The following is a 26,711-nucleotide window of genomic DNA, read 5'->3' as shown; positions in this document are numbered from 1 at the left end:
TTGGGGCTTTCTTTGACTCTGGTTCACCCTCTGGGTGCATGACAATGCACAGGGGTGTTTTGGGTGGGTTTTGGTTGGTTTGGGGAGAGCCAGTTTACACACCAGATGGGGACAAACTCCAGAGGGCTTTAGGCTGCTTGGGACTGGTACTGGGGCAGGGTGCCATGCCACTTCCAGCCCTCATGGGCTCCTCTGGCAGGGTCTGGGTGAGCAGCTTGTGTAGGGTACCTGCTCTCCAGCAGCAGGAGGGGGACAAGGTAGATGTGCCATGGGCACTGCCAACACTGTGCCAAGCAGAGCCACCCTGCACAGCCCAAGAGATGGCAGACCAGGGCAGGTGTTCCAGTAGTTTGCCTAAGGAAAACAGTATTAACAAGTACAATAATGAAGTTATTAGTAATAAATAAAAGAAGGATTTTACTGCCTTCAGTACTAGGGACACAGAGGACAGAATTACACAGCATGAGAGATGCTCTCCACCACCAGAGCCCAGGGCTGCTGACTGAGGACGTGGTGCTGCAGCAGTCCCGAGCCCCCACCCCCACCAGCAGCCCTTCCCAAGGTTGTGCCAAGCTCAGCCACCACCCCAGTCCCCTCCCCAGCTCCCTGGCAGCAAATGCCCCCAGAGCAGCCAGCAGCCCCTACCCATGGCTGCGGGGGAGCCGTGTGCCTCTGGCTGGGGCACCGCTGGGGTTTTTATTTCTGACTATTGTGAGCTGGCCCACAGTCAGGTGGGGCCAGGCCAGGAAAATGAACTGGTGTGAGCAGCGCAGCCAAGCCCAGCTCCCTCCCAGCAGCGCGAACGCTGCGAGGACAGGGCCTGCGCTGCCGGGGACGTGGCAAAGGGCACAGCTTCCCCAAGGTGCTGCAAGGCACATACTTCACAGGGGCGTATTGCCCCTCATCCTCCTCCTCACTGCCCCTGGAGCTGTCTTGCTGCGGGATCAACCTGTATTTCCTAACAGCCACACACATACATTATTAATTATAATAATAATAATTAATAATTAATAATCCCATGTGAGCCAGTTAGCGCTCAAACCATGAAGGAAAGGCAGCTGGCTGTCAAACTGAAGCTCATCATCCTCTTCGCAAACTGCACAAGGGAGAAAAAAATAATGTAACAACATGCTGAAGTCGTTATGCAAGGCTGATGCTCTGCTGGCAGCTCATCCCAGCTGAGCTCCAGTGTGCTGGAGCTCCTGGGCCCAGCTCTGGCCTGGGGCTCGGCTGACAGACTAGGAACAGTGAACAGAGCTTCACTCTGCAATGGCAGCAGTTGGCTGTGGCCAGTGTTTGGGGCCAATGGAAGCCTCCCCCACTGCCCAGCGAGTGGCTGGCTGTGCTGGTGAGGCAGACAGGGCTGTGTGGTGCTGAGTGTGTGTGACACATGTGTGGCTTCAGGAGAAGGTGCTGTGGCTCCGTCCCATGGAACTGAAGCATCCCCAGCAAGGCTAGTGCTGCTCCAAGGGCAGTTGTTAGCAGTGAAAAGTATTAAATAGCACACACAAAAATCCCACGCAAACAAAAACCAGGAAAAAAAAACCCCAAAACTCCAAAAACCCAAACTTTACAAATGCATCTGCTGCATGAAATCACTTCCTTTGGGGCAAGCCTTCAGCCGTGCAGCCACGTGGGCTGGGAAGGCAGCACCAGGATCCTGGAGAGCCAGGCAGGTGCAGGGTGGGCAGCGCCTCATCGGTCAGCCCAGCCCCAGGGCAGTGGGGCTGTTCTGCTTGTAGTGCTTCAGTGGTGAGTGAGGGGCCCCAGCACCCTCTTGAGGGGCTGGGCTGGGCTGTTCCACCACACTGCTGCATCCCAGGGCTTCCTGCTGAGGGAGGCTGCATAGGCAGGATTTGGGAGGGAACGATGAGGAGTGGGGCTGTCTGGTCAGGCCCAGCACCTGAAGCTGGGAGCTGGACTTCTCCTGCTGCCCAAGCACCCTGCAGGGAGAGCGGCCTCATCCCAAGTGTGGATGTCTGCTCTCTTGTCTCTGGCTCATCAGCCGACCTCTGGCAGCCTAACAGGGACAGAAATGAAAACCAACCCACAATTCTGGACAGCGCATAAGTAACAGGGATGGCCCATGTCCCCCACGTCGTGTGGGGCCCCCAGGACTGTCCCTGGCAAGAAGCCAGCTGAGCTGCATTATCCCTGGGCAGGATGCGGCCATTGGGTGAGGTCAGGCACAGGAATGGGCTAAAGGGGGCTGTCCCTGCTGTGCCCACATGCCAGGAGCCCCAGGACCTGCCAGGGAAGGGGCTCAGGCTGGTGGCAGGACCTGCTGCATGCCGGTGCTCCCCTGTGCGCTGTCACAAGAGCTACTGCAGGGATTTGACAATGGCCCTCAGGGCATGGGGCGTCTCTGGGACGGAGGGGGAGGAGCTGTAGAAGGTGTCAGTGTGATTTCTGCGCTGCTCTCGGAGGTAGGGAGGGACAGATGAACTTTTGATGTGGAGGATCCTGGTGTCCATCACTTCGCAGTCAATCTGCATCATCACCTCGTAGTCCTGCCCATTGATCACATTCTCTGCAAAAGTAAGGTTAAAAAAAAACCAGGTCAGAGTTAGCCCTGCAAGCTAGGGATCCAACAGCACTAAAAGCAGAGCTTTCTGGACCCCTTTTTGTCTGGAGCAGGAGCTGCAGAGGGGGAACTCCCTTTCTGCAGCTGCACACATGGAGCTCCCTCTCACACAGCAGAGCCCCAGACTGCTTGTGACACCTCAAAGAGCCCAGACCACACTTAGCATGTGCAGTCACACCTAGAAATTAATGTCTTTTATTTCCCCTTCTTCATCTGCACATCATTACTGATGGAGTTTGCACTGTGTAACATTCATTACAGAACTGTTGTACTTGAGCCACTAAAGTATGGGAGTAATTGAAAATAAGGTTTATTTAAGAAAGCTGAATGTTTCACTTTCTGTAACCCTCTTGACACTGGGGACCTTGAGAAATTTCTTCACCAGTTTATTAACAAAAAACCCTAAAATGTGATCTCTCAAAAGAATTAACTGTGCCTCATTCCCATGCTGACCTGGCTGATGTACTTGACTGATGTGGTGACACTGGGCAATACCACTCCCCTGACAGAGCCCTGGGCACAGGAAGACCTTGAGCAGCACACAGGACCCCAGTGTGGCCCCCAGCCTGGGACATCTGCTGCCACAGGAGCTGCTGGGCTTACAGGCTGTGCACATGGCTAGCATCTGCTGCCTGGATTTAAAGGTGGGAGATTATTCCCTGCACAGACAGTGTGCCCAGGAATGCAAGAGCTGAGATTGGATTTCCAGGCAAGACCAATCCTTTCAGAGCCAGAAGACTGCCATTGGCTGGGTTTCCTTTCTGTGCTCAGGAGGATGGAAGATCACCTAATGGAAAGCGTATGGACTGGAGGAATGCAATATACATTACTAATTTTTACTGTTTTCCTGAATTAACTCTGACTCTGGATGACAGCTGAGGACCGTGGCCGGACCCTGTTGTACCCCACACCACCTGCAGAAGCCATTAGATCAACCATGTCTGGTACAGTAATGAAAGGCAGGAGCAAGGCCTTGCTAAGGGGGCTGAGAGCCTGCAAGGGAAATCACAGCTTGCACCTGTGCAAGGAATGAAATGGAAAAAGCTCTGTATGTGCCACCAAGAGACTGAGGCCAGGAGCAGCTGTGCAAGTCTCTGTGCCACTCACCCAAATCCCTGACAAGCACCTCACCCTTCCTGGATGCTGCACTGCTGATAAAGCCCTGCTATGACATAAGGTGCCGTGTCCCCAGCTGGGATCCTTTCAGAGGCCATTCCTCCAGGTCACCCCTTCTCTCTGCCTTTGGAGGTGCTCTTGGCTCCCATCCACAGGCTCAGGACCAGTCAGCAGAGGGAGCTGGGCTGCTGGTGCCACTCAGGAGAGGGGGCTGGGAAGGAGAGCAGAGGGGCACAAGGGGAAGCTGAAGGGCACAGAGCCTGGAGCCAGCAAATGGGCACAGATGGGCTCCCTGTGACACAGCAAGCTGGAAACAACTCCTCAGCTCTCATGCTGTAGTTGGATGGAACCCCAGCTATGGGAGAAACAGTGCTCCAAAGCCACAAGTGGGTGAGGTGGGATGGGATGGTGGCCAGGGCCACAGGAAAACATCTTCATAGTGCAGTGAGCTTCCCTGACTATTGGCAGCCAGCACAGAGGGCTATCATTAAGTTCTGGGCATTGCACAAGACAGAGGAGAACAGCAATCCCAAGGGCTGCCCAGGCAAGGCAGGGAGCTGTGCTGTGTGGGTGGCACTGGGGAACCAGCCCAGGCCATTCTGACCAGCTGGGATCCCGATCCCGCTGTGCTGACACAGCTCCCTCCCTACAAAATGTGCCAGGATTAAGGAAGCCAGAGCTCTGCTACCCCATGGCAGGAGGGGCTGTGTCTTCTGAGTCCACCACAGCGGCGAGAGCTGGGACGAATCACTCCCATGATGAGCTTCTCTGGCCAGGAGGCACACAGGGGATGCACACCCCCCCACACAGACGTTCACAAAATACCCAAATCCTGCCCTCGGCCTGTGAGTTAGCCCAGGAGTTAAAGGCAGGTTTGAAGTCAGCATCTGATTCTTTCCCTTTTTGGGGTGAAGGCATTGAACTGCTGCAGAAGACCTCTGCAAAGGCTTTCATCTCACAGGGGTGAGGGCAGCAGTGGGAATGGCTCAACGCCCACTACAGGCATTTCCAGCAGCCTTTCTCATTACCCTTAGCTCCAAACAGACACAGAAGAGGAGGTGGGATGTTCCTCAAACACCACAGTTACTGCTTGGTGCTGCTGCCAGGCACCTGGACCAGCTTCATTCTAAGGAGGGGTCTGAAAGCAGTGGCAGCCCCAGGACACCCAGCCCACCCCAGCTCAGGGAGGGGCTGATGCTCTCTGAATGCCCATGTGATGGTCCCAGCAGAACAACAGGCAAACGTGACCTGAGTACAGCTGGCACAAGCCCCTGTTTGGGAAGACTAGCTCACTGTCATTGCAAAAAATGATTCCACACAGCTCAGTCCTGAGCTCAATGCCATTAAACTGCTTCATGATCTGGATGAGGAATAAACAGCATACTTAGAAGATTTCTGGAAGATGCTAAACTGGAGAGATTCCAACGACCTTGGAGTGGCTAGATTGGAGGAGACTGCAATTCTGATAAAAGAGAGAAGCTGTCCAAAATTTTCAGAATGCATTTCAACCACAGCCAGAGCTGGAAAATGGGTAAAAATGGGGCCAGGCAGAAGTACTACAGAAAAACCTTGAGGACTGCAGAGGATCACTGTGGATAAGCCAGCAGAATGACAGGATTAGAAACAACAGCTCGACTGCAAGAGAAACATACTTAACTTTGACCAAGTTTCTAATGATAATGAAATACAAGCCCTGAATGAAAGTACCTTGGGGAGATGAGAGGATCTTCATGATGAAGAGTTTTTAAGGAAAGGCTGGAGGAGCAGCTGCCTATCAAGCCCTTGGGTACCAGAGCTCCACAGACACTTGCATTCACTCCTGGTCCTCTGGCCCTGCCCCTCTGTAAGCTGCAAGTTCCCACTCCTGACCAGAGCTGTGGTCAGCCCCTTCCTCAAACACAGCACCTCGAGTTGTGGGTTCTCCACTGGACTCCATGGTCTGATCTGATTCCCAGAACAAGCTAACGATTTTGCCTGGTGATTCCTGTGTCAGATCATTCAAAAACAGCCTTGTCATGCTTTCTCTCCTTCCCCTCCCATGCAGTACCAACATCTGGAGGTACCAGAGGGGCAGAGGGTGGGTTTCCAGAGGGGCCGTGCCCAGCACTGAGCTCAGCAGGTGCCTGTGGCTGATTCCTGGAGGGGTCAGCACGTGTAACCAGAGCTCAGACCAGCCTGCACTGCCCTGCCTGAGCACACAGCCACCAGCCCTCCCAGCAAGGCACAGGTAGCAGGGTGTCTGTGAAGCAGAAGTGACAGCCCCAGGCCGCTGCCTGCTGCTCGGGTGCTGGCTGGAAGGTCAGCACTGCCAGTGTGTGTTACACAGGGCTGCCCAAGGGCAACGCTGACACACAGTGATCTTCACTGTCCTGAATTACTAATGACTGATGTTTTGTGGGATTATGTAAATGAAAACAGATCTCCTGTAAAGGAGAGATAGATTAATAATAGATTAATAGAGAGATAGATCAATAAATAGATTTACTGCTCCTCTTTGAAGTTCAGAACATACAGTTTTTCACACAGTGTAGACTCAGGCTAAACAAGCTATCCTTGCTGGGCCAAGAGCGTGTGCTGCAGTTAATTATTTGTTAACAGCTTTAAAAGCCATGCTTCAGATGACTGACTATTTCAAATTAATAGCAAAGGTAATTGTGCCAAGCGTTGCAGCTCTGACTGCACTTTCCCAAAGAGCCTTACTGGCTCTTGCAGGCTGTACCAAACTCCCAGCATGAGCTTGGTCTAGGGAACAGAAACCTAAATCCCAGTGCTGCTCTCTCTCTAAAAATAATCACGTTGCAAGATCCAACAGATGAAAGCTGAAGTCTGCAGTCCAAACCAAAACCAAATAGGGCTGAGGGCATTAACTACTGCTAAAAAATATTGAGGATGATAGAAGATTGTCTTCATATTTGAAGCACTATATTTTTAAAACTGTATTACTGAAAAGGCCATAAAACCAAAATCCTCCTTCTTCCCTCAGTAGCACTGACATCCATCAATCAGTTGGCTGTTCAAATGTCTGTGAGATTGAGCACCTACTTCTATGGGAGATACTCTCTCAGAGAAAGGAATAAGACAGGCAGAGGGCTTGAAAGGCAGGCAATGAAACTTTTGTTCTGCAGTTAGTAAGAACAAATGGTGATGTTTGCTCTTTCCACAGACTTCAACTTCACACATATCATCAGGCTGTTTGGCCCTATGGACACATCTGTCTGAAAGAAGATGTAATTCTAGATAATTTATCCTTTCCTACTTACATCTTCCCCAAAAAGCTTTGCTGCAGCAAATGTTCACTGTGAAAACTGGTGTCTGCAGAGAAACTGAAACAGAGCTCCCCTGAAAGGCCACCTGAGCTTGCTGGACTGTTTCAAACACCATGGAAAGGTTTTACAGCTTTCTGAAGGTGCACTCATGCCATATGTACATTTATAGAGCCTTATTCTACCAGAACTATAAATTTTACTTTGCTCTAGGCAATATCACAGCGTATTACCAAAAAAATACTCAGTGGGACCAATACTCTATCATTCAGTGAGGTCCTCAGTCCTCAGGCCCTCTTCTAAGGCCCCAGCTGCCTTTGAAGCAGATAACCCATGTGCCAGTACCTACTGGCTGCTTTCTGAGTAGGTGACTTTAAATGGTCAGAACCTGCCTGGCTCTGTATCTGCTGTGCTCACTGAACACACATTTAAGGTGCTGTCAGCCACACAGATCTGGACTACATGTCCTTACTCCTGCTAAGGTACATGGAGGGCAATCACTTACCCCGTCCTTATTTAACTACCTGTCTTTGTCAATAAGGAGAGAGAATCATGCCCTCCTTGTGTGGGGGGTGGGGAGCAGAAGGGAACCAGTTTAACTGATGTCAAAATAGGAGCCAGTGAATCACCCCTGTGTAAGGTGATCCAAACCCACCAACTCTATTAAAGCCATGTTTGCTGAACAGCTACTCACACTCTGTACTTTCCACAATTCCTTCTAAAGAGGAAATTACCAGTCTGTGTCAGCATTAATCTACACTTGGAGCCACTTCTACAGCCCATCTCTCAGAGCAGCAGAAACCAGGGCAGCTTTCAAAGAGCCACTAACAGCTCCAGCACCTGGGAGCTTTGTGTGAGCTGCACCAAGCTGACAATGATAAAGTTTAGCTTTAGGAATGATTTAGCATCTAATTATCCAAATAGTTTTTATTGTAACCTGCCCAATCCAGAGCTTATGTTTAGGGTAGCAGGGCTCAGAAAGTATGAGCCTCAGGAGTTGAAGGCACCAGTTGCACTCTACTGCACTGGCCTGCTGAAGGGCTGCAGCTGTCCCCACACATAACTCACAGGGTTCTCTCTACATTGTCACTGCAGCAATCTTCCATCTCATCTCCGTTGAGAAGCCCTGACTGTCCTACCAGCACATCTGGACAATGTTTCCATCTGAAGGGCTGGTATACACTACCAAATAAGTATATAAATGAAGCAGTATTACAGACTAAAAATACGTTCACTGCAACCACGCAGCAGGATTACTAAAACATTTACAGATTGGATTGTTGGACAGGATTAAGGCAAGGGAGAAAGTTATAGTGTGACCCAAATAACTTCCCTTTTTAAAAGCCAATTTCCACTTGGAACTACTCCCAAACAGAGCAGTTGCAGTGGTCTCACCTCTGTGAACTCAGCTATCCTCAGTCCTGGGCACTAAGTGAGATCCTGGCATTTCAGTCTCCAGGTCTCTTACCTCCTCTCCAGCTGTGAGCCAGGCATCTCTAGGAGTACAGAAACACTGGATCCACACCATCAAACTCACCCTGACAAGCCATGAGCTGACAGCAGGAGACAGGGTCTCTCTCTTCATGCCCAATCCATTGGAGCAGTGGTGTCAGGGGTCATCCAAGGGAGATATGCACAGGCATGAGAGGTAAGCAAGAAAACCAGAGGAAACAAGCTCTCAGCGGCCTCTGAAGTAAATAATGGAGCCACCAGCAAGTCTGGCACTGCTGTGGGTGAGGAGCATCACCTGCCCTTAGCTTATACCACTGTGTGGTTTCTGGAAGAGGCCAGCAGCACCTGTGAGCAATGTGGTCAGTGGCCAATCTGGGCCAGCTGGTGCTTTCTAGTACCTGCTCTAGACTGGGAAGTCTCAGGGAGAGGGAAGGAAAGTTGGCTCTTCCCAGGGACTGTGTCCCACTGGATTGCCTACCTCCCTTTTCAATCTTTCATGCTGCACTTTCTCTAAGAGAAAGAACATGAGCTACTGAGGAGATGGCCCAGTGTGGACTCAGTGTGAATGCTATCGTTTTGGAGAGGGAGCCAATGGTCACCTCAGGAAGAGAAGATCAGATTCATCAGTGCTGACCCTCGCAGGCACTTGATTTAAAATTCCCTCAGATGGAGTATTTCTCAGAAAAAGAGAGACATTTTTGACAGCTCTGGCTGTGTATATGTCATGTGTGTTGTTGGCAGGGTAGCATTGCTGCAGGATGACCCTATTTAAAATCTAACCATCTGTGACAATGCTAATGACAAAAGGCAAAAACCCAAAGAGAAAACAAAGACATGGGTAAGGAGTTCTGCTGCACAGAAAACTCTAGGGAGTGAAGAAAGAGGCTAGAGGAAGAGCAATGCTCTTAGTCAGAACCATCCCATGCCCACTTGGGAGGCACTAAAAGGATAAACAAACTTCCCACACTGCCTGCAAATCCAGACCTACCCACTTTACAAGACATTAAACTGCACACAGGAGAGTAGCCTAGAAAGGCATTCCAGTAAAGGCTTCTTTCAAGAACTAGGGCTGGAGGGCTTGTCCCAGGACCAGGGCACTGCTCCCTCTGAGTGCAGCAGGGACTGAGAGCCATGGCATCTCCCCAGCACAGACCTGTGTATGCAACTACTGGTAACAACCCCTTCACTGCAAAATGAGACCATCTGTTTCCACCTTTTAGAGGGATACTAATCTGTGAGTGAGCCTTCCCTCTTGTCTCACGAAAGCTTGCTTCCTTTCAGCAGTCTCAAAGAATCATATTTTCCCAAGGTTTCTGAACACTCTGTATGTTGCTGTGCTGAAGGGAGCACCCTTATCCTCACTCACTCTCCCTCTGGGGCCTCCAATGGAGCACTAAGGTAGGGCTTTCCTCTGCAGGAGCTGTGCTTTCTTCCCAATCTGTTGCATGTGCCAGGACACACTCAAGTCTCACAGATTCTGCCAAGTGGTGCAAAACTGAGACTTTGATTGAAGTAATTTTTTAAAAGTTTGCCTTATTTGTCACCTGCCTGATATTTATACAGCCTCAGTGGTTAATACCAGCACAAGAACACTTTACTCCTTCCTTCACCAGTGCCGATTTCCACTTTAAGTACTCCTTAACACCTTGGTCCTCCACAGGCACTAGAGACTTCCTGGCAAGCCTCCTCTCAAAAATATTTTTACTATTTCTTTTATGCCTCAGGCATGATGTTGCTCAGTATCTTTTTCTGGCTTAACTTCTTATGGTTTGACATTTAGTCTGCCAGAAATTATCCTCTTTTTTTTTCCTATTCTCTCATTTGGCTACAATGTCCATTGTTTAAAAGATACCTTCTTACTTCTATGGATTGACTTTAATGCGTTACTTAAGCCCATCGTATTTTTTTAGTCTTCTTTTGAAGATTTTTGCAATGAGCTTTTAATCTTTAATCAATCTTCATTTGTCAGCATTTTAACCCCACTAGTTTTTCCTTTAATGTTTTTCCATTTTATTTAGCCCCTACCTTTGAACTGTGGCATTTCAAGTTGCAGGCACTTATTGATAAAATTAATTTAACTACTGGACTTAATTTTTATTTTCAAGAGGTAACATCATGTTTGCATTGACATAGACCTTGCGTATCACCCAGTATCACTTGTATCCTGGTGTTAAAGTGTGTCACTGATTTAAGACTGCAGGCCAGTGAGAGCCTGTATTCCTTTACAGTTGAAATGTCTTTACAGCTTGGACGGTATCCAAAGAGTGAGCCGAATTTTCCACCTGTCTAACTTGAGTACATAAAGTTACCTCATTTATTTAGATACTGCAATCAGCTCTTGCTTGTAGAAGAGTATTTTTAACACCATCTTCTGTCTGTGTGGGGCGAGCACTCTCCTGCCCATGAGCTTCTGTGACTCAGTGCATGTGTCAGGGACCGATGAAAGCACTGCAGAGCCTGAGTGAACGCAGTGTGCTCATAAAGAGACATGGCCCTTGCAAACATTTCTGTCTCCCAGCTACAGCAACAGGAGATTTACAGCTTTCATGTGCAAGTCCTGCTCTGATACAGGGGTGCCTCCTTTCCCATGGAGAGGGGCAGCTGGGGCTGGCAGTCATTTCTTCATCTACATTCACCCAGAAGGTGTTTGTGCTAGACGTGGATATAGCACAGCCTGCTCCTCTGGAGCTGCTACAGACTCAGGCAGGATGGAGGGAGATGATTTACTTTATGAAGTGGGGAATGAGCAAAAATGTCCTTCAGGAACTCAGGATGTGTTTTTCAAATAGTTTCCAAGGCCAGAAGATGCCCAGGAAGCACAGCAGGAAGCACCAGGGGTGAGGTGGGCTGTATCAAGAGGTGAGGGAAGTGCAGCCTGGAGGACAGACCCAGGATCTGAGGAGTAGGGAAAAGCCTCCCAGCCCTGCTGGCAGGAGTCTCCTTAGAGACTAACCCAAACATTCCAACAGGCCCTCTCAGACTGTTTTCACCAGTCTCTAGGTTTACTCCAGTGATGTTCTCAATACAGAACTCATAAATGTGAACCTCCTCTACCAGCTCTGTTGCAGCTTTTCATGTTTTTACAGGGTGAGCTCATTATGGGTAATTATGCTTCAGATCACTGCAGAAATAGAGAGTTACCAGAGTTGGCCCACGTATCACAAACATAAAACTGTTTGCCACCTATAATTTCACACCAAGAGGAATTATATAATCTTGAATTTACAACATTTGAAGATACATTAAGGCAGATTGGCTGGGCTGGAGGCTAGAATTACAACATCCGGTACATAGCATAACATAGCAATGATGGCAACAGTAACCTCACAGATTGGGGTGAAAGTTCCCTCTTTGCTTTGCAGCATAGCTCTCAGCACAGTGCTCTCTGTGAGCCTTGGAAGAGCACACGCCCACAACAGCACCAGCATGCAGGGCTAACAAACATCCAGGAGACACACACATGCTCATTTCAAACCAACTCTGCAACCCCACACTGGCATCCGTGCTGCCAGCCTATGGCACAGGCTTCTTTTTAATTATACTTTGTGTATTTTACAGAAGTGTATCATTCCTATGGAAAAAAAAAATCTGCTGTAACAACTCAACACTGGCATTGGAAATACTAAATACGAAGTCCAATTAATTTATGACTAATTCTCTGCCCCCTTGGCGGACGGTGTGTTCCCAGCACAATGCCATCTGCAGCAGTACCCTGTCTGCACAGAGAGCACCAGGCACGCTGGGGCTTGGCCTGCTCTAGCAAAACCCATGAGATACTCTTTTCTGTATTAATTAAGGGGCAAAAGGCACTGAAGATCCTCTGAAATAACCTTCCTGTTCTTTTGAATGCATAAAAATAGATTACTCATTTAGTAATTTAGGTAAACAACTTGTTATGAAAATTCATTAGGGAATAAGCCTTCATGATTTCATTTCTTGTTCGTTTCCTGTCTAAATAAATAAACATGAACTCAAGTGACACAGATTCCATTACTTTTGCGCACAGATTCTTGAATGATTTCTTTCTTACTTTTTAAAATAATTTAATCTCCTCCCTTCTGTCAAAGACAACGTATTAACAAACATGGCTGGGGAGAGCAAAGCCTTTCAAAGGTAACAGTTGAAAACTTTTATTTAGGATTTAATCTAGGCAATGATCAATTCTGATTCAAAGAAATGTAGGAAAGTTTGAGGAATATTTTGTTTTGACAAACTGCACTTCTACGTGACTTTGAGAACAGAAACACGAATAGCAGCATCTTACAAGATGATTAAAATCTGTTGTTAAAATTTCTTGTTAAACAATGTTCTGCCATCATTTCAATCCTGACCTCTGCAGCACAGCTTTACAAGAGCACGGGAGCAGAGGTACATCTCTGACATTGGAAAATCCTCCTAATTACAGGAGAACCACAGTAATGGTGCTGGCCCATGGCTGCACACAGGACACTGCAGGCTCTCCCTCTGTCCCAGCCGAGGCTCAGGAATCAGCTGCTGCAGTGAGGTCTAATCACACCTCTGACTCTTCCTTCCTCTGACTTCACCAAATTACTTTTATTCCTCAACTGGCAGCTCAAGAAGCAAAAGAATGGCAGTTACAAAATGACTGGAATGATAGCATTGGAGACATTCTTAGATGTATTTCCCTACATCCTGTTTAGAGAACTTGATGGACTCCCAGGTGACTTTCCTGAAAAACCTTAGCAGTCACCCTTCTTTCATCTCACATCTAGGTTCTAATCCCACATACACAACTTCCAGAGTCTTCTGGTCACACACTACAGCTTGTAAGGCTGTGCTGAGTTCTCAGCACCTTCTGTTAAATGCAGATAAAAAGCAGAAACACTGAGGGAAGTATCTCTATATCTCATGCTTGTGCAGCCAAGAGATGTGTCCCCTATACCTGGTAGAGTGGCATGAGCTTCCCAGCCTGGTGCTAAGGACAGCAGCTGTGAGAGGGAGCCATGGGCACCATGACTTGGCTTTTAGGCACAGGGAGAACAATGAGGGACAACAGCTATGGATAGCAGGGACCATCACCCTCCTGGAAACTGCTCTGGAGCTATCCAAAGCAAGAAAGAGGCTTCCCAAAATGTCAAGCAGTAACCTTCAGGGAAGGCAGCTGCTGTTCGGTCAGATACATGCTATTTTAGACCTTCCTCAATGACTGACTGCGAATTCTGTTTCTTGCTCTGAAAAAAGGAAACACATCTTTTGTTTGCTTGACCCTGAAAGGCAGAGGAAGTTGAAGACTTTATTTATTCAACCCTAAGACATGGGAACTTACAGACCATTGTCACTTCCCAAAGAGCTTTTGTTTTTATTTTCCTCCTCAGCCTGTGTGGGTTCTGTTTGCCTTGCAGATTTTTCATAGACAGTTTGCTACCAGCCTGGGACATCTGTGACTTGCTTGCACATGGTTGGCAGTTGAAAGGAGGTTTTTTGTAGCTGCAATGCAAATAATTATGCTGCCTGATGGCAGAAATCGCTCCAGTTTTGATCAAAAAGCCTTACCACTAGATTTGTTTTCCACCTTTTTAATTAGAACGTGTATTATTTCAGAGCACTTTTGAAGTCTGTTACCTCAGTATGATGATGGATGGCAAGAAGGAAAGCTGATGGAACTGCTCATGAATCAGAAATTGGCTAACACAACAGAGCACATGGACTTTGCTGAAGTCAGCATTCCATTCCATTTCTGCCTTTGGGAGATTATTTTGCTGTTGGATTTCATGACAAAAAGCAACCCTTAGGAGAAGAGGGCTCCTTAAGAAGGTTAAGGAGGGTCAGGTTATCGAGGGTCACACAAACAGCTATCTCAAAGGCAGACTGAAGACAAACCCTACTGGGCTTCATCAGACTAAGGACCTATCCAGAATATTTATAAAAAATTCAAAACTCTCTCTGTCATAGCTGCTAATTCCAAGAAAATGAACTTTAGATTTCACCAGGGGCTTTCTCATCAGGTTTCTCACTTTTGTTTTCGCCTAGAGTGCAGACACCAACCCCCAGTTTAAAGAAAGTGAATGATGGAAAAACTTTCACATATAGGGAACTGTTTTGCACAGGGATCCTAAGAAGAAAAAAGGCCTTTTTAGTCTCTGTGTTGCTGCTAAGGAGAGGACACACCTGTACAGACACTTAGAGCTGCTCCTACCTAGAGCAAGTGCAAGCTGTGAGAGTCCCTCACCTAATCCCAGGGAGAGAACTGCATTCCTGAAAGGGGCTTCTTGGGCCAAACATCAAAGTGGCTCTCTGGCACTGCCTGTCCTCACTCCTGTGTGCTGCACAGAGCAGCAGTCCTGCTGGGCTGTGCTGGGCTGCAGAGCTGCAGGCATGCTGCAGACACAGAAGGCTTGTGCTCAGGGTGGGCAGAGTGGCTCAGCCACACTGTTCTCTATAGGTTACTTGGATCCAAAGATCCATGTTGCAACATGCTGCAGTTAAATAAATAGAGGGCTAATGGCAGATGGTTTCACTTAAACTTCAAGAAAGGCACCGCCTATATGTCAATTTGGAATTGGTGTAATGAGCCAACAACATTCTGAATTAAAATAAAAGCAAATTTAGGAATGAAACCTACTGGAGACTTAACTGGTCTCAAGTGCATAGTTAGATTTCTAAAATAATAGCTGCAATCCAGCATAACAAACATGACTTGCTTGAAAACAAAAGCCTGAGTTTAACTGTAGATTGCAGTTAGTTTTCATTCCCATGAGAAACTGCAAGATATTTCTTCTTGGAGTAACTTCTCAGGAAGGCACACCAATGGTGCCTCCAAAACCACACAGAGTGGGACTAGGACTCCCCAGTTCTGCATTTTTCCTTCCAGGTTTACCAATGCTGAGGCCCTTAGGTACCATCAGGCAGATTTTCTGTGAGTACTGCATGTGGTCACTGGGCAGAGGCAGGTCAGAATTGGGCATGGCTGGCTGCAGGGGCCAAGGGCAGAGCTGTACCATGGGACAGCAGCCAGCAGGGACATGGCACAAGGGCAAAGGACTGCTAGAGCATCTGGGGAGGCAGAAAAGGAAGAGTGCCAGCAAGCACTGACTGTGAACTGGGGGATGGCCTAGCAAGCTTGGAAAGGGGCTATGACCAGGGAGGAAGAAGGAAAAGGGAGTAGGAGGCGGAGGATTACCATGTAACAATGTATAACAAGTTCCTGTACTTAGAAAAAATTAAACTTACACATATTTAACATATCTTAACACACTAAACATATTTAAATAGGCAAATATGTTTCTGTGCACCCGGACAGTGAGGATCTGGTTCTATCCTAATGCTCTCTGAGGGGCGTGGGTGATTCAGGCTGTGAGAAGAAGCACATGGCACGTTACAAGGTAATGGCTGTTTTTACTCTTTTCCAGCATAGAGAAACTGAATACTTGAAAGCAAGTTTTCACCTGGAAAATTAATAACATACTGCTATTGCCTTGTACAAGATCAACAAGATCTCCTTTTAAACTTTGATCTTACTGACTGCACACACGTGCATGTTCACATCAATTACAAGATTGTCTCTTGACATTTTGTCACTACCTCACAGCACAAGGACTGCCACCTTCCTCCCAGAAAACTCTTCAAGCTGTAACCTTGACTCTGCTTTGTACACTTGTGGAAACTGCCAGATTAGTCTTGCAGAGCCATGTAGGACAGCAGTGGACAACTCATTCCACTCTGTACTCATTGTCCATACCTGTTCTCTGTCCCTGCAGCCAGTGGTGGGAATGGCTCAAGCCAGCTAAAGGCAGTCTCTAGTGGGCCTCAGAAGGCACCAGAACAATCTAAGTGTGACCAGAAAAGGGTGACTGTCTGCTGGGAAAAGACTGTCCAAGTAGTTCAAAGGGTTGGTTCTCAACTGCCCTGTCAAGTATTTCATCTTTGGAAACAGTGTCATGGGTAAACTTTAGTACACAATGCAAGTGATCACAAGCAAGTGATGAAGTTCTGAAAAAACTTCAAAACAAAGACCCCTTCATTTTATTCCTGTCATCTCCTCTGCCAGGGTTGTGGCAGTGAAAAAGAAGGGCAAGGAAGTGGCAGTAGAAAAGGTTTCCCCTCTTGCACAGAGATCTGGCTGAGGCACAAGGTCACAGGGGACAAGTTCTTACACTGCAAGTTTTGCCAATTTCTCCAAAGGAGACTCGTCCTTTTCCAGCAGCCAACTCTCTGCAGGTGCACAAAGAATTAAGGTGGGCTTAAAAGAACAGCAGACAGCTGGGAGGAAAGCTCTGCTGTCAGCTAAGTCCCAGATGCTTGTGCAGATCAACTCCAGTCCCCACAGAGGCAGAAAAGGGTGGAGAAGCAATTTTCTCAAAGGATAGAAATGGGTTCTTCTCCAGACAGAACATTTTAGGGAATCATTTCCTATGGTTATCAATAGTCAAATTGAAAATCAAGCCAAGTTACCTACTGGCTCTTGTTTGTCTTGTAACTTTTTTCCCAACACCTGGCGGGTGTCACAGAGGAACCCATGTTTGATGCTGTTGTTTACTTAATGCTATTCTTGTGTCTCATCTGTTTCGACATCTCTGCCCAAATCCCTGGACATTTTTTTTATTTCCTGGATTATGCTGATGTTCCAAAGAAAAAATCCCAAAGAACTGATGAAAATATAATTTCACAATGTTTCATTATTTATGGATAAGATTTGTCACTGGATTCTGATGCGTATTTTCCAAATTATATTTACTCCAGCAAATGAAAAATTATTTCAAGTAAAAACAGGACTCAGTAAAATGTTAAGAAGAAATAATTTGTAATTTAGAAATAGTGTTTGTACTTCAGTGATAAAGTGCCCACTCGCATGCGGGCAGGTCAGCCAGAAAAGGATTTTTGTAACAGACATAAAAAGGGAGTTTCAGGCAGATAAATGCCAAAAATAATTTTGATACATCTAATAAAAATTCCCCTAGGATAGCTGTACAGATTATCACACTCGGCTGTACTGCATGGGAAAGTGCAATTATTAAAATGCTGAAAGCCTGAACTGATTCTTTTTTTCTTAGTTTATGGAAATTCGCATCAGCAGATAATGTTTTCAGCATGCTGGGATTTAACAATAACATTTGGGCTTATGATTCACATGTACTGTAAAAGACAGATGTTTTAAAAAAGCATTATGTGCACAGTTGTTCAAAAAGTAAAGTTTACACTGCTCCAGGTTTCTCAATGCCTTTGATGAGTGTGGCAGTGACCCTGTGTCCCAAGCATGTCCCACCCTGGCAATTCCTCACCATCTGAATTCATGATATATTTGAGTAGGTCATGTCCTGTCTCTCGTGTGGGACTGAAATGCTGACCCAGAACATTTCTGTGCACTAATAAGCCCGTGCCCCAGCGCAAAGCTGTTTTCTCTGCTGTCCTGCAGCACCGTAACATGATGATTATTAATCCTGACCAGGCAGTGCTGAGAGGTCCCACTCACACTGAGTGTTGTATAACAGCGTGGTAAACAGCTGAGGAGGGCCAGGGAAGGCAGTCAGCATCCTAATAAACCAGCAAGGCCAAGGAATTTGCCCTGCTAAGCAAGCGTGGGAGGAACCCAAACGAGGAGATGAGGACAGTCTCCATGGGCTCTGTGAGCCATCAAGTTAGAGAGGTTAAATCCCATTCATGTAACCCTTAATCAGCTGGGTACAAATCACCAGGACTGGATGGCACCCTCCCCGTCCTTGAAAGAGCCACAATGCACAACTGCTGGCCAAGTCCCCACCTCTCCTCAAAGTCTGGGTGACCAAGCATGGGAGATTTGCCAGTACTCCAGCTCCAGCGGGGACCCTGGCAACTAAACCCCAGTAATGATCAGTTTGACTTCTTTTGCAAAGCTGTAATGACAGACATTTGGCCTAAGTTTGCTTTTCATGTATGAGTCAGTCACATCTCTTTGAAACTGTTCTCTTATCGTTCCCTTACTTCTTTTGCACTTACCATTGATGTTTACAGCTGGCAGCACTATAGACATCTTTGGTCTCCTGGTCTTGTTATGTGTGGTGGCTGGCAGTAGCAGGTGGTCCTGGAAAACAGCAGAAAAGATGTGTTAAATCTACTCTCAAAGCAGAGAGCTGGGAAAATGACTTTCCATTCTCTCTTACTGGCATTCCACACTGTACTGTTTACAACAGCTCAGAAAATTCATATTGTTGAGAGAGTCTTCCAAAAGTCACAGCAATTGCTCATGCTGTGTAACCAAGAAGAAATCCCTATTGCACGCAGCAAATATGAAAAAGCCTTGATCATGTTGAAAGAGATGCAAACTACTATTAAGCCCTCATTCAACAGAGTGCTTATGTATATGATTAAAGTAATTTAACTTGACTTCAATGATATTTAAACATATGTTTAAGGACCTTGCTGAATTGAAGCTTTTACTTGCACAGCTGTTTACTTTCTATATAAGTCATCTTGCTCTGTGAAGCTCCTACACCACATGCCTTGTGCAGCAGGACTGCACTGCTCAGAGCTGGACTGGGGTGTGAAACACAAGCTCTGCTGACAACATCTTCCAGGGAAGTTGGATGGTGAAGCTGTGCTTTAGTATCTGATCTTTCCTGGGTGCTGCTGTAAGGCAGCAGAAACTGCCCCGGCTCTGACAGTGGAAGCTGCCTCTGCAGGAAACAGACCTGCCCTGGATACAGACCTGGCCTGCAGGGAGAAACACAGCCTTTCTCCAGGGCTCTTGTGCTGTTGCTGAACTCAAGCTGCTCAACTTGCAGCCTGGAAAAATATGGTTCTTCCCTTATCAATGGAACTTAAAAGCTGCAGTCCAGGCATCTCCCATATTATTAAGCCAGTTCGATGCTCTCCTTTCATGCTTTCCCATGCTTTTCCCATACAAACATCTCATACTTTTGGGCAAGGTTATCTTTTTGGCAAACTGAATTAGACTTCCTTCAGGATACATTAATTTATTAATGTCAGGGTAACTGTAATTTTGCCATTTTAAAATATAAACACTACAGTGTTATATGCAAGATTTGGGGAACTGAGTTACACACAAAGTTAGGTGTCAAATATGTCAAGATATTCTGTAGATACATTGCAGAAATATCACTTTCTTTCTCTTTTTTTCCCCATCAAAAATTTTCCTCCCCCAAAACACTAAATGACTGACCATGAGAAGAAAACATTACTTAAATAAATGTCTGCAAAAAACATCTTGGTAACCAAAACTATAAAACCACTCTGGTATAATTCTCAGATCACGTATGTAATTCCCATTTCACTTTTGAACCACTTAAGATTAAGAAAACATTCACTAAGACAATGAACCTTACATAAAAACTCTTCTTGAAATCCAATGTTCCCAAAGGAACAGGCCTAAGATAAGATGTCCATTAAATTAAATTTTGTAACAATGCCCTTGCCACAATTTGATGACTATTTTTAGCAGACTTTAAAAAATGCTTATACTGTTTGATTTTTTCCTTTTTCAATGCTTCTGAGAGTCCATCACTACCTACCAAACCACAAGTACTGCACAGATGATCACCTGAGAGTCATTACAAATAGCAACTGCTTTTTGCTAACCTATCTGAAGACTGGTGCATTAATCTATGCTGCCTTATAATGGCACCTTTATTTACTGTGTGTATAAATTGTATTGAGAGCTACCACAAGGATTTTACAGTTGCATTCAAACCTGTTTTGGAGTTGCTGCATAACCTCCCAGTGATTCAACAGCAACTCTGGAGAAAACAGACAAACAAAAAGCTCTAAACCCAGACTGCCAACAGGAGCTAATGTGCAAGATGCACCCATTGTCTGGAAGCTGCCCATCTACAAAGAGACATTTTATATATCTGGAATTGGTGAAATGTATCCATCTCTCAAATCATCTTTATCTTTCATATGCATTTTGCACCAGTGCAAACTTGCAAAGTTACCTAACTACCCTCATTCTTCACTGAAGTCAAAGGGTATGCTGTAGAATATCAGATATTCTGACCTTAGTTAGCCATCCACAGCATTCTAAAGCCCAGAAGTCTTCAAGCAGTCCAAACCTTTTCTTTGAAAGCGAAACAAAATTAATTCTATGCCACAGAAACGAGTGTACAGATTAGTGATTTGGAAGATATCAGACATTTAGAAGCACTGTTTGAATGCATTTCTAAAATATTGTGTGCCATTCTGAAGGATGCTGAATTGCATCCCAGAAGGGGCTGTCACACTCATCCCTAATATTAAACAGTAGACAAAAAACCCCCAAAACAAACCTAAATTAAAATATTGTTTGTGATGTTAACACATGGTATAAAACTGAAAATTAATAAAAGCAAAATTTGCAAGTCAGCATCTGGCTCAGGAGCATGAGTGTCAACCAGAGGCAGAATAAATCAGAACTATTACCCAACAACAGATGGCTTTGGCTTGGAGCAGGAGCTGCACTTAGACGACAGTTTAAACAGACTAAGCAGACCTGAGACTGCTGGCAGAATGACTGGAAAAATATCAGCCTGGAAAGAATATTTCAAATGAGATCCTTGCTTCAGCATTCTCATTTTTCTTTTGATCATCTCTGCAGTTCTGTGATACAGATGGACAGATAGATACAGATACAGATACTAAAAATCCAGCCACGAACACATTACCTTAATTCAGTTAAGTCTCAACAACACATGGGACTGCAATAAGGATTCTGAGGTTTCTTGTGTATCAGATCAGTGTTATCAGGGCTCCAGCAGGGATAAAGCTTTAGAGCTTCATGTATCTCTAACCCTACAGCCAAATGGCAATGGAAATCCTGTCCCACTGTGCTAGAATATTCCAAAAATACTGCTGCTCCTGCAGCTTCAGCCTCAGTCTATGATATGTGGTTTGGTACCCAAAGTCGCTCCTACCTAGATGCATGAAAATATGGAGACGTTTTAGGTTTCATTTTCTTTTTTTGTTAAAAAATTTTAACTCTCATAGTTTTAAGGATGTAAACAAAACATCATCACTGCATAGCATGAAGCTTCATTAAACAGAGGAAAAAAATGCTAGGCATGGGTTTTTTTGATTTAATTTTGTTTCTTAAACTACCATCACCTCTAATCCGGACTCTTGGCTTTTAAATTAACAGAACTGGCAATAGTGCTTGTTTTGGCTTTTGCAATGCATATCCCATCAGCCACAGCACCTCCCAGGGAGCAGTCCTGCACCTCCTCCATTCCTACTTCATTGTGAGACAGAAACACACAGGAATTAACCTTCGCAGTATGCCCACGACAGAGGAAAATATTCCAGGGACTGTTTGGAGAAGTGGGGCAGCCATTTCAGGGAAGCTCACGTGACACAGGACACAAAGGAGAGGACTTCCAGCCCCGCAAGGCGCTGCACTCTCAGCATGAGCTGTCCTTCCTCCTGTCCCGGGGGTTTCTCTCTGTCAAATCAATTCCCCTAGATTTTTCTTACCTTCTTAGTGGTTGTGCTTAGGTATGGATAAGTATTTTTCAAAAGGCTTTTCTGAGGTCTTAATTAAGGACTCTTGATTGAGATGTGCTTTGTTAGAGCATATTTAGCACATCTGCCTGTGCGAACACTGCTGGTCATGCTGCTGCTGAGGCTCGGGCCCCTCCAGGGGGCTTGTGGAGCATGTACCCTGCAAAGTACAGATGTGATCCATGTGGGAGCCAAGGCTCCAGGAACACAGCCCCCGCCCCACTTCCCACAAAGACTTTGTCAAGATGTCCCAGTGAGCCCTGCTCTTCATTAAGAGCTTCATCTCTGACAAACCTTTTGCAAAAACAAAGTGACATTTGTTGCTTTACAGCAATAAAAGCTCAGAGGAGACTAGATTAAAATACCAAAGAAAAACTTTAATGTGCTATTCTGGTAATTTGCCTTGATTTACCAGGGCCTTGGAGACCTGCTCTGTGCTAGAATGTTGCAACAAAGGCAGTTGACAGAGTAGAGGGGGCAAGAGGAGCCAGGCGTGCCAAAGGGCACTCTGTCACTCTGTCCAGCAGCTTCCCAAGGCTTCTTACAGCAAACAAACACTGGAGCTGGACATTTTTTCATCTCCATTTATGACTAAGAAATCTCCCAGGGAATTGTGTGCCTCAACCTCTTCCAGCTTGAATCTTCCTGCTGTGATTCCAGGACCACATTACAGCCGCTGCCGACCCAGGCTGAGCTGATGCCTCAGGTTTTAGCTTTTATATTTTTCATATTCTGTGCTGCTTTAGTGTGTAGTTCTGAGCTTCCTCTCTTCACAGAGTAGCTAGACAAAACAATTCTTTCCCTAGCTTGGGACCAAGGAGAACCACCCAAATCTCAGGCCCAAGAGCACAAACAACATAGACTGAAGAGAGAAAAACAAGAAGGAGGGGACTGCTAACCGTAAAGCTGGAATTGGACAATGAACTGCAAGATGCAAATGGAGCAGAACTGATCAAACTGAGAGACCCCATGACTGTTTGTGCATTTTGTGACCATTTTGGTTCATCTTGGGTGCAGCCGTGGCTGGGCTCTTGTGCTGCCCAAGGTGGATCCATTGAGGCCTTTAATAAATCCCTGCTTTATTGTTTAACTCTGTCCAGCCTCTGTTCTGGCTCAGCCTTCACAAGGCATCAGAGGAGCTCTCCACATCCCATGGAGGGGCTGTTTTTCTTTAATGGCACAACTTTTGGCAGTTTTCAACACCTCCTGACAGCCTAAAACCGTATCTGTTCACTATCTGAACACACCTAGTGAGTGACAGAAAACAAGTGCTTTTTTGATCATACCAAAATTGTGCATCAAATCCATGCACTGTCTTTTGACCCTATTTTTTCTGAACATCTCAGAGATTTTGAGTCTGTCATGACACTGGACCCTCTTTACAGGTATGCTTTTGACAGTACAAAGAATGTGCAACAAAAATATGCTCTCCCAGGCCCAATACTGCATGCCACTTCAGAGACTGATTCATAGTACCAACACTCCAAGGAGCTAGACTTCTTAAACCCCTGGGCTGGCAGAGCCCCTGAGCCAGCTTTTTTCACAAACTACAGATCTGACACTTCTTTAAAATTTCAGGATCATTTTTTCCAGGTTTTTGCTGTTACCAGAGATGTGATGTGTCTGTCCTGTTCTCCTACACAGGCCAATGACCTGGCCCTGAGCAGCATCCCAGCCTTTGGCACACAACTCCTGGCCAAGAAATGGTACCTGGGAACTCCATTCTCAGAAATGCAGGGCTGGATGTCAGCAGCTCTCCAAACATGGAAGGAGGCTTCCCCAGGGAAGAGAACTCACCAATGTGCACTCAGAGCCAAGAGGCTCATCCTCATCTACCCCAGCAGCTCCCAACAGTGCAAAGCACAGAGCAGGATGTAAATGGGAGTCAGGCCTTGGCATTTCTGGTTTCCTCATGCATTTCAAAAAGGACATGTATGAAAGTTTAGAAATTTGTAGAGGAAATGGCTGTATATTTTCATTATTGATTCATTTGGGAGATGGCAACCATCCAGTGCCCTGAGGTTACACCATGCTGGATGCAGCACTGGTCCATCTGAATATGCCAGAAGTTCCTGAAACACTGTCTTCACTGTCAGTGGATGTTAAACTGGGCAGAAATGCAGAGGGGAAAGTGCCTATGGAAACATTTCTGACCCTTATATCTGAAAAGCATAGGGATGTTTTTGAGAATAGAAAAGAAAAAAAAAAAAGAGAGGAAGCCAATTAAAACCTCTGCACAAACTGTGACTCATAGCCACCACTCTAGCTCATCATACCATAATTTAGTAAAGCTGGCTTGTTTTTAAAGTTGATCTGTTGAGTTTTTTTGTTTGGTTGGTTTCTGAGTTTTTTTTTAAAGGTAGACCTTAGAAATCCAAGGAGATTTACTTACCTCATCATGGATCCTTATGTGGAATCCATGACATGAAGAGTATGGAAGCAGGTGAAAAATGGGATAATGACTGCAAGGAACCCACAGAAACCCCACAATAAAATTTCACAAGGTATCAGCCTCTCTGCAGCAACTCTTGGCAGCACATCCCGAGAGCAGCTTTACCACTTTGAGTTTAACAATGCCATTTAATTTAATTTGAAGTTGTACCAGTTCTACCTATGTTAACCTTGATGTTAGCCAGCACACATTAACACAGTTTGAGTTTGCAGCACATTTAAAGAAGAGAGTTTGTAATTGAGAATTCAACCCCTAATCATAGCATCTAACTACTTTTCTAGGTTTTAATGGATGGGGAGAAGATTGTCCCAGAACAAGAAAGCTCCAAAAAGTAGTGGGAATAGAGATTGTTTTTCTGCTTTCATTTTTGCCAGAATTGTTCCTTTTCACCCCAGTGCCATTTCAATCCCTGTATTTCTGTGCACAGGTGGTTTTTACAGCCTATTCTTTGCACACAGTGATGGAATGAAGTGATGAGATATGATTTTTAATTTAAGTGTTTTACCAGAAATAGCTCAATCCCACAGTCAATAAAATGTCCTCTAGTGTAAGATTACACCTTTCTGCCATTCCCAGAAAAATTTTCATAAATAAAACCTAACTGCACTTTGGAACAACTTGTAGTCACTGTCCTGGCAGAAGAAGGAGTTGCTATCCAGTTTAGCTCCCACATGAGAGACCTTTTAATGCAGAAGTCTTTAGTGCCTTTTATTGTAAATTGTGCTACTGCCAGATGTGATATGGGCTGGACTCCAAAAGCAAGCCACCTGGAAAGCACCTCACTGTGAGTCAGAGGGCCTTGTGAAAATCCCAGAGACCTCAGAGGAATGGAAAATTCACCCTGTCACAGCTTCCTTCAGAGGAGTTTCCCCCTCCATCCAAAGGCAGCACTGCTGCTTGTCCACGAGCAGGGCTCAGCTTTGGAGAGTTTTCTCTGTGTAAAGGAGAACCAGTAGCAAAGGATCTCTCCTGGATTAAGAACCTGAAAGGTTATGGAGACTACTAAGGATAACAGAGACCTGCTGGGTTCACAAACATGCAAAGCACTGTGGAGGTGCACAAAAGGCAGCCGTAAAGCAGGTGTATAGAGGTGAAAAATACTGACATATTGTTCAGTTTTTCTATTTTCATGGTTTATAATCCCTTTGTTCAACATACAAGGCCAAAGAGGAGGAATTATGTCTTAAGATAACACTGAAATATGCTGGTAATCAGGTATCTATAGACTCTACCCCGTGGGCCTCTGGGAAGGCACCATGTCTCCCTCCTCCAGGAAGCAGAACACGAGCATGCTTCCAAAGACAAGCTCATCAACCTATCCTACTGAAACACCTATCTTCACCCTGTTAAAGTGACACCAGAGCAGCAAAATTACCAGCTCTCTCAAGCTTCTGTTCCTCTGCAAATCCCTCATTCTGGAATTACCCGAGATGAACCTGCCTCATTTCTATCTAAGCTATTTCAGTATCAATTTTGACTTGCAAGACATCCAAAAAAAGAAGCACAACATACCATCATCCTTGCCCTGTGAATAGGGAATGCCCCAGGAAACCATAGTTTGCAGAAGCTTGAATGGAGCACACGAGTGTCAGTCCAATTGCAAGGGAGAATGAGGTGAAGGAACCCCATTTGGACTTTATTTCTCTGATAAATGTGTTTTTCCTTGTAGTTTTGTCCTTTTTGATTTGAATAGGAAGGAAAAAGGCCATGTTACCACGGAGGGCACAGGACAGAGACTGGACAGAAATCCTGACAATTAAACTTGCCTGCAGGACTGCTCTGCAGGGCCAAAAGTAAAGAACAATGCATGCATTTGCTGTGATGTAATTTTGGTTTGGCAGCAGATTAAAAAAAAAAAAATCCTAAACGCAAAGTAAGAGGATGTGAGGGACAGAATTCTATGTCTAAGTGAACAGTTTTGGTTAAAATTGTATAGGAAGGTTCTAAAGCGTTCTTGAAAATGCTTTGGTAATTTCTGGGTGTGTTATTTGTGGAAATTATCTGCATTTCAAAACAAAGTGGAAAAGGTATGACTTCTGTGCCTCAGAGAAGGAAAAAGAATCCCAGCTTGTACTGGTGGGAAAGTTTCTCCATTATGTTTGATAAGGATCAGGTTTTCTTCTAAAGGCTCTCTCAATCTAACCAGCATCATAAAATTACAAATGTTTGCTTCTAATTATCTGAAAATTATGTTTCTCTGCCATTTTCTGTCCTTCCCAGAGGCTACAGAAGCACAGAAATGCAGTTCATCTGTAAATCCCAGCTGTGTCTCTCAACTGTCTTTGCAGATTTTACAAACTTGTAAGACCCAAAAGGAATTAATTGTTTTACTACTATTATCCATAAAAAGAAATACTCCTCCTTCTATAATTCACTGCAGCAGAGCTCTGCTTTTGCATAGCATCTGCAGGCTGTTAGT

At 45.6% G+C, this 26,711-nt stretch overlaps 1 protein-coding gene across 3 annotated transcripts in view; it reads right to left on the bottom strand.

Annotated features, from left to right (window-relative positions):
• Window positions 1-385: 385 nt before the first annotated feature.
• The window catches only part of ATF6 (activating transcription factor 6), a 75,622-nt gene continuing 49,296 nt past the window's right edge, over window positions 386-26,711 (bottom strand). For all 3 annotated transcript variants that reach the window (XM_054637925.2, XM_054637924.2, XM_077181881.1), the window contains 2 exons: window positions 18,349-18,433; window positions 386-2,530 (listed from right to left, as the gene is read on the bottom strand). In XM_054637925.2, the coding sequence (XP_054493900.1) occupies window positions 2,322-2,530; window positions 18,349-18,433 (294 nt within the window). In that variant the 3' untranslated portion in view covers window positions 386-2,321. The remainder of the gene's footprint in view (window positions 2,531-18,348; window positions 18,434-26,711) is intronic.

This window comes from Agelaius phoeniceus, chromosome 8 (assembly GCF_051311805.1).
Source record: "Agelaius phoeniceus isolate bAgePho1 chromosome 8, bAgePho1.hap1, whole genome shotgun sequence".
NCBI lineage: Eukaryota > Metazoa > Chordata > Aves > Passeriformes > Icteridae > Agelaius > Agelaius phoeniceus.
This window is presented reverse-complemented; position numbering and strand designations above follow the sequence as displayed.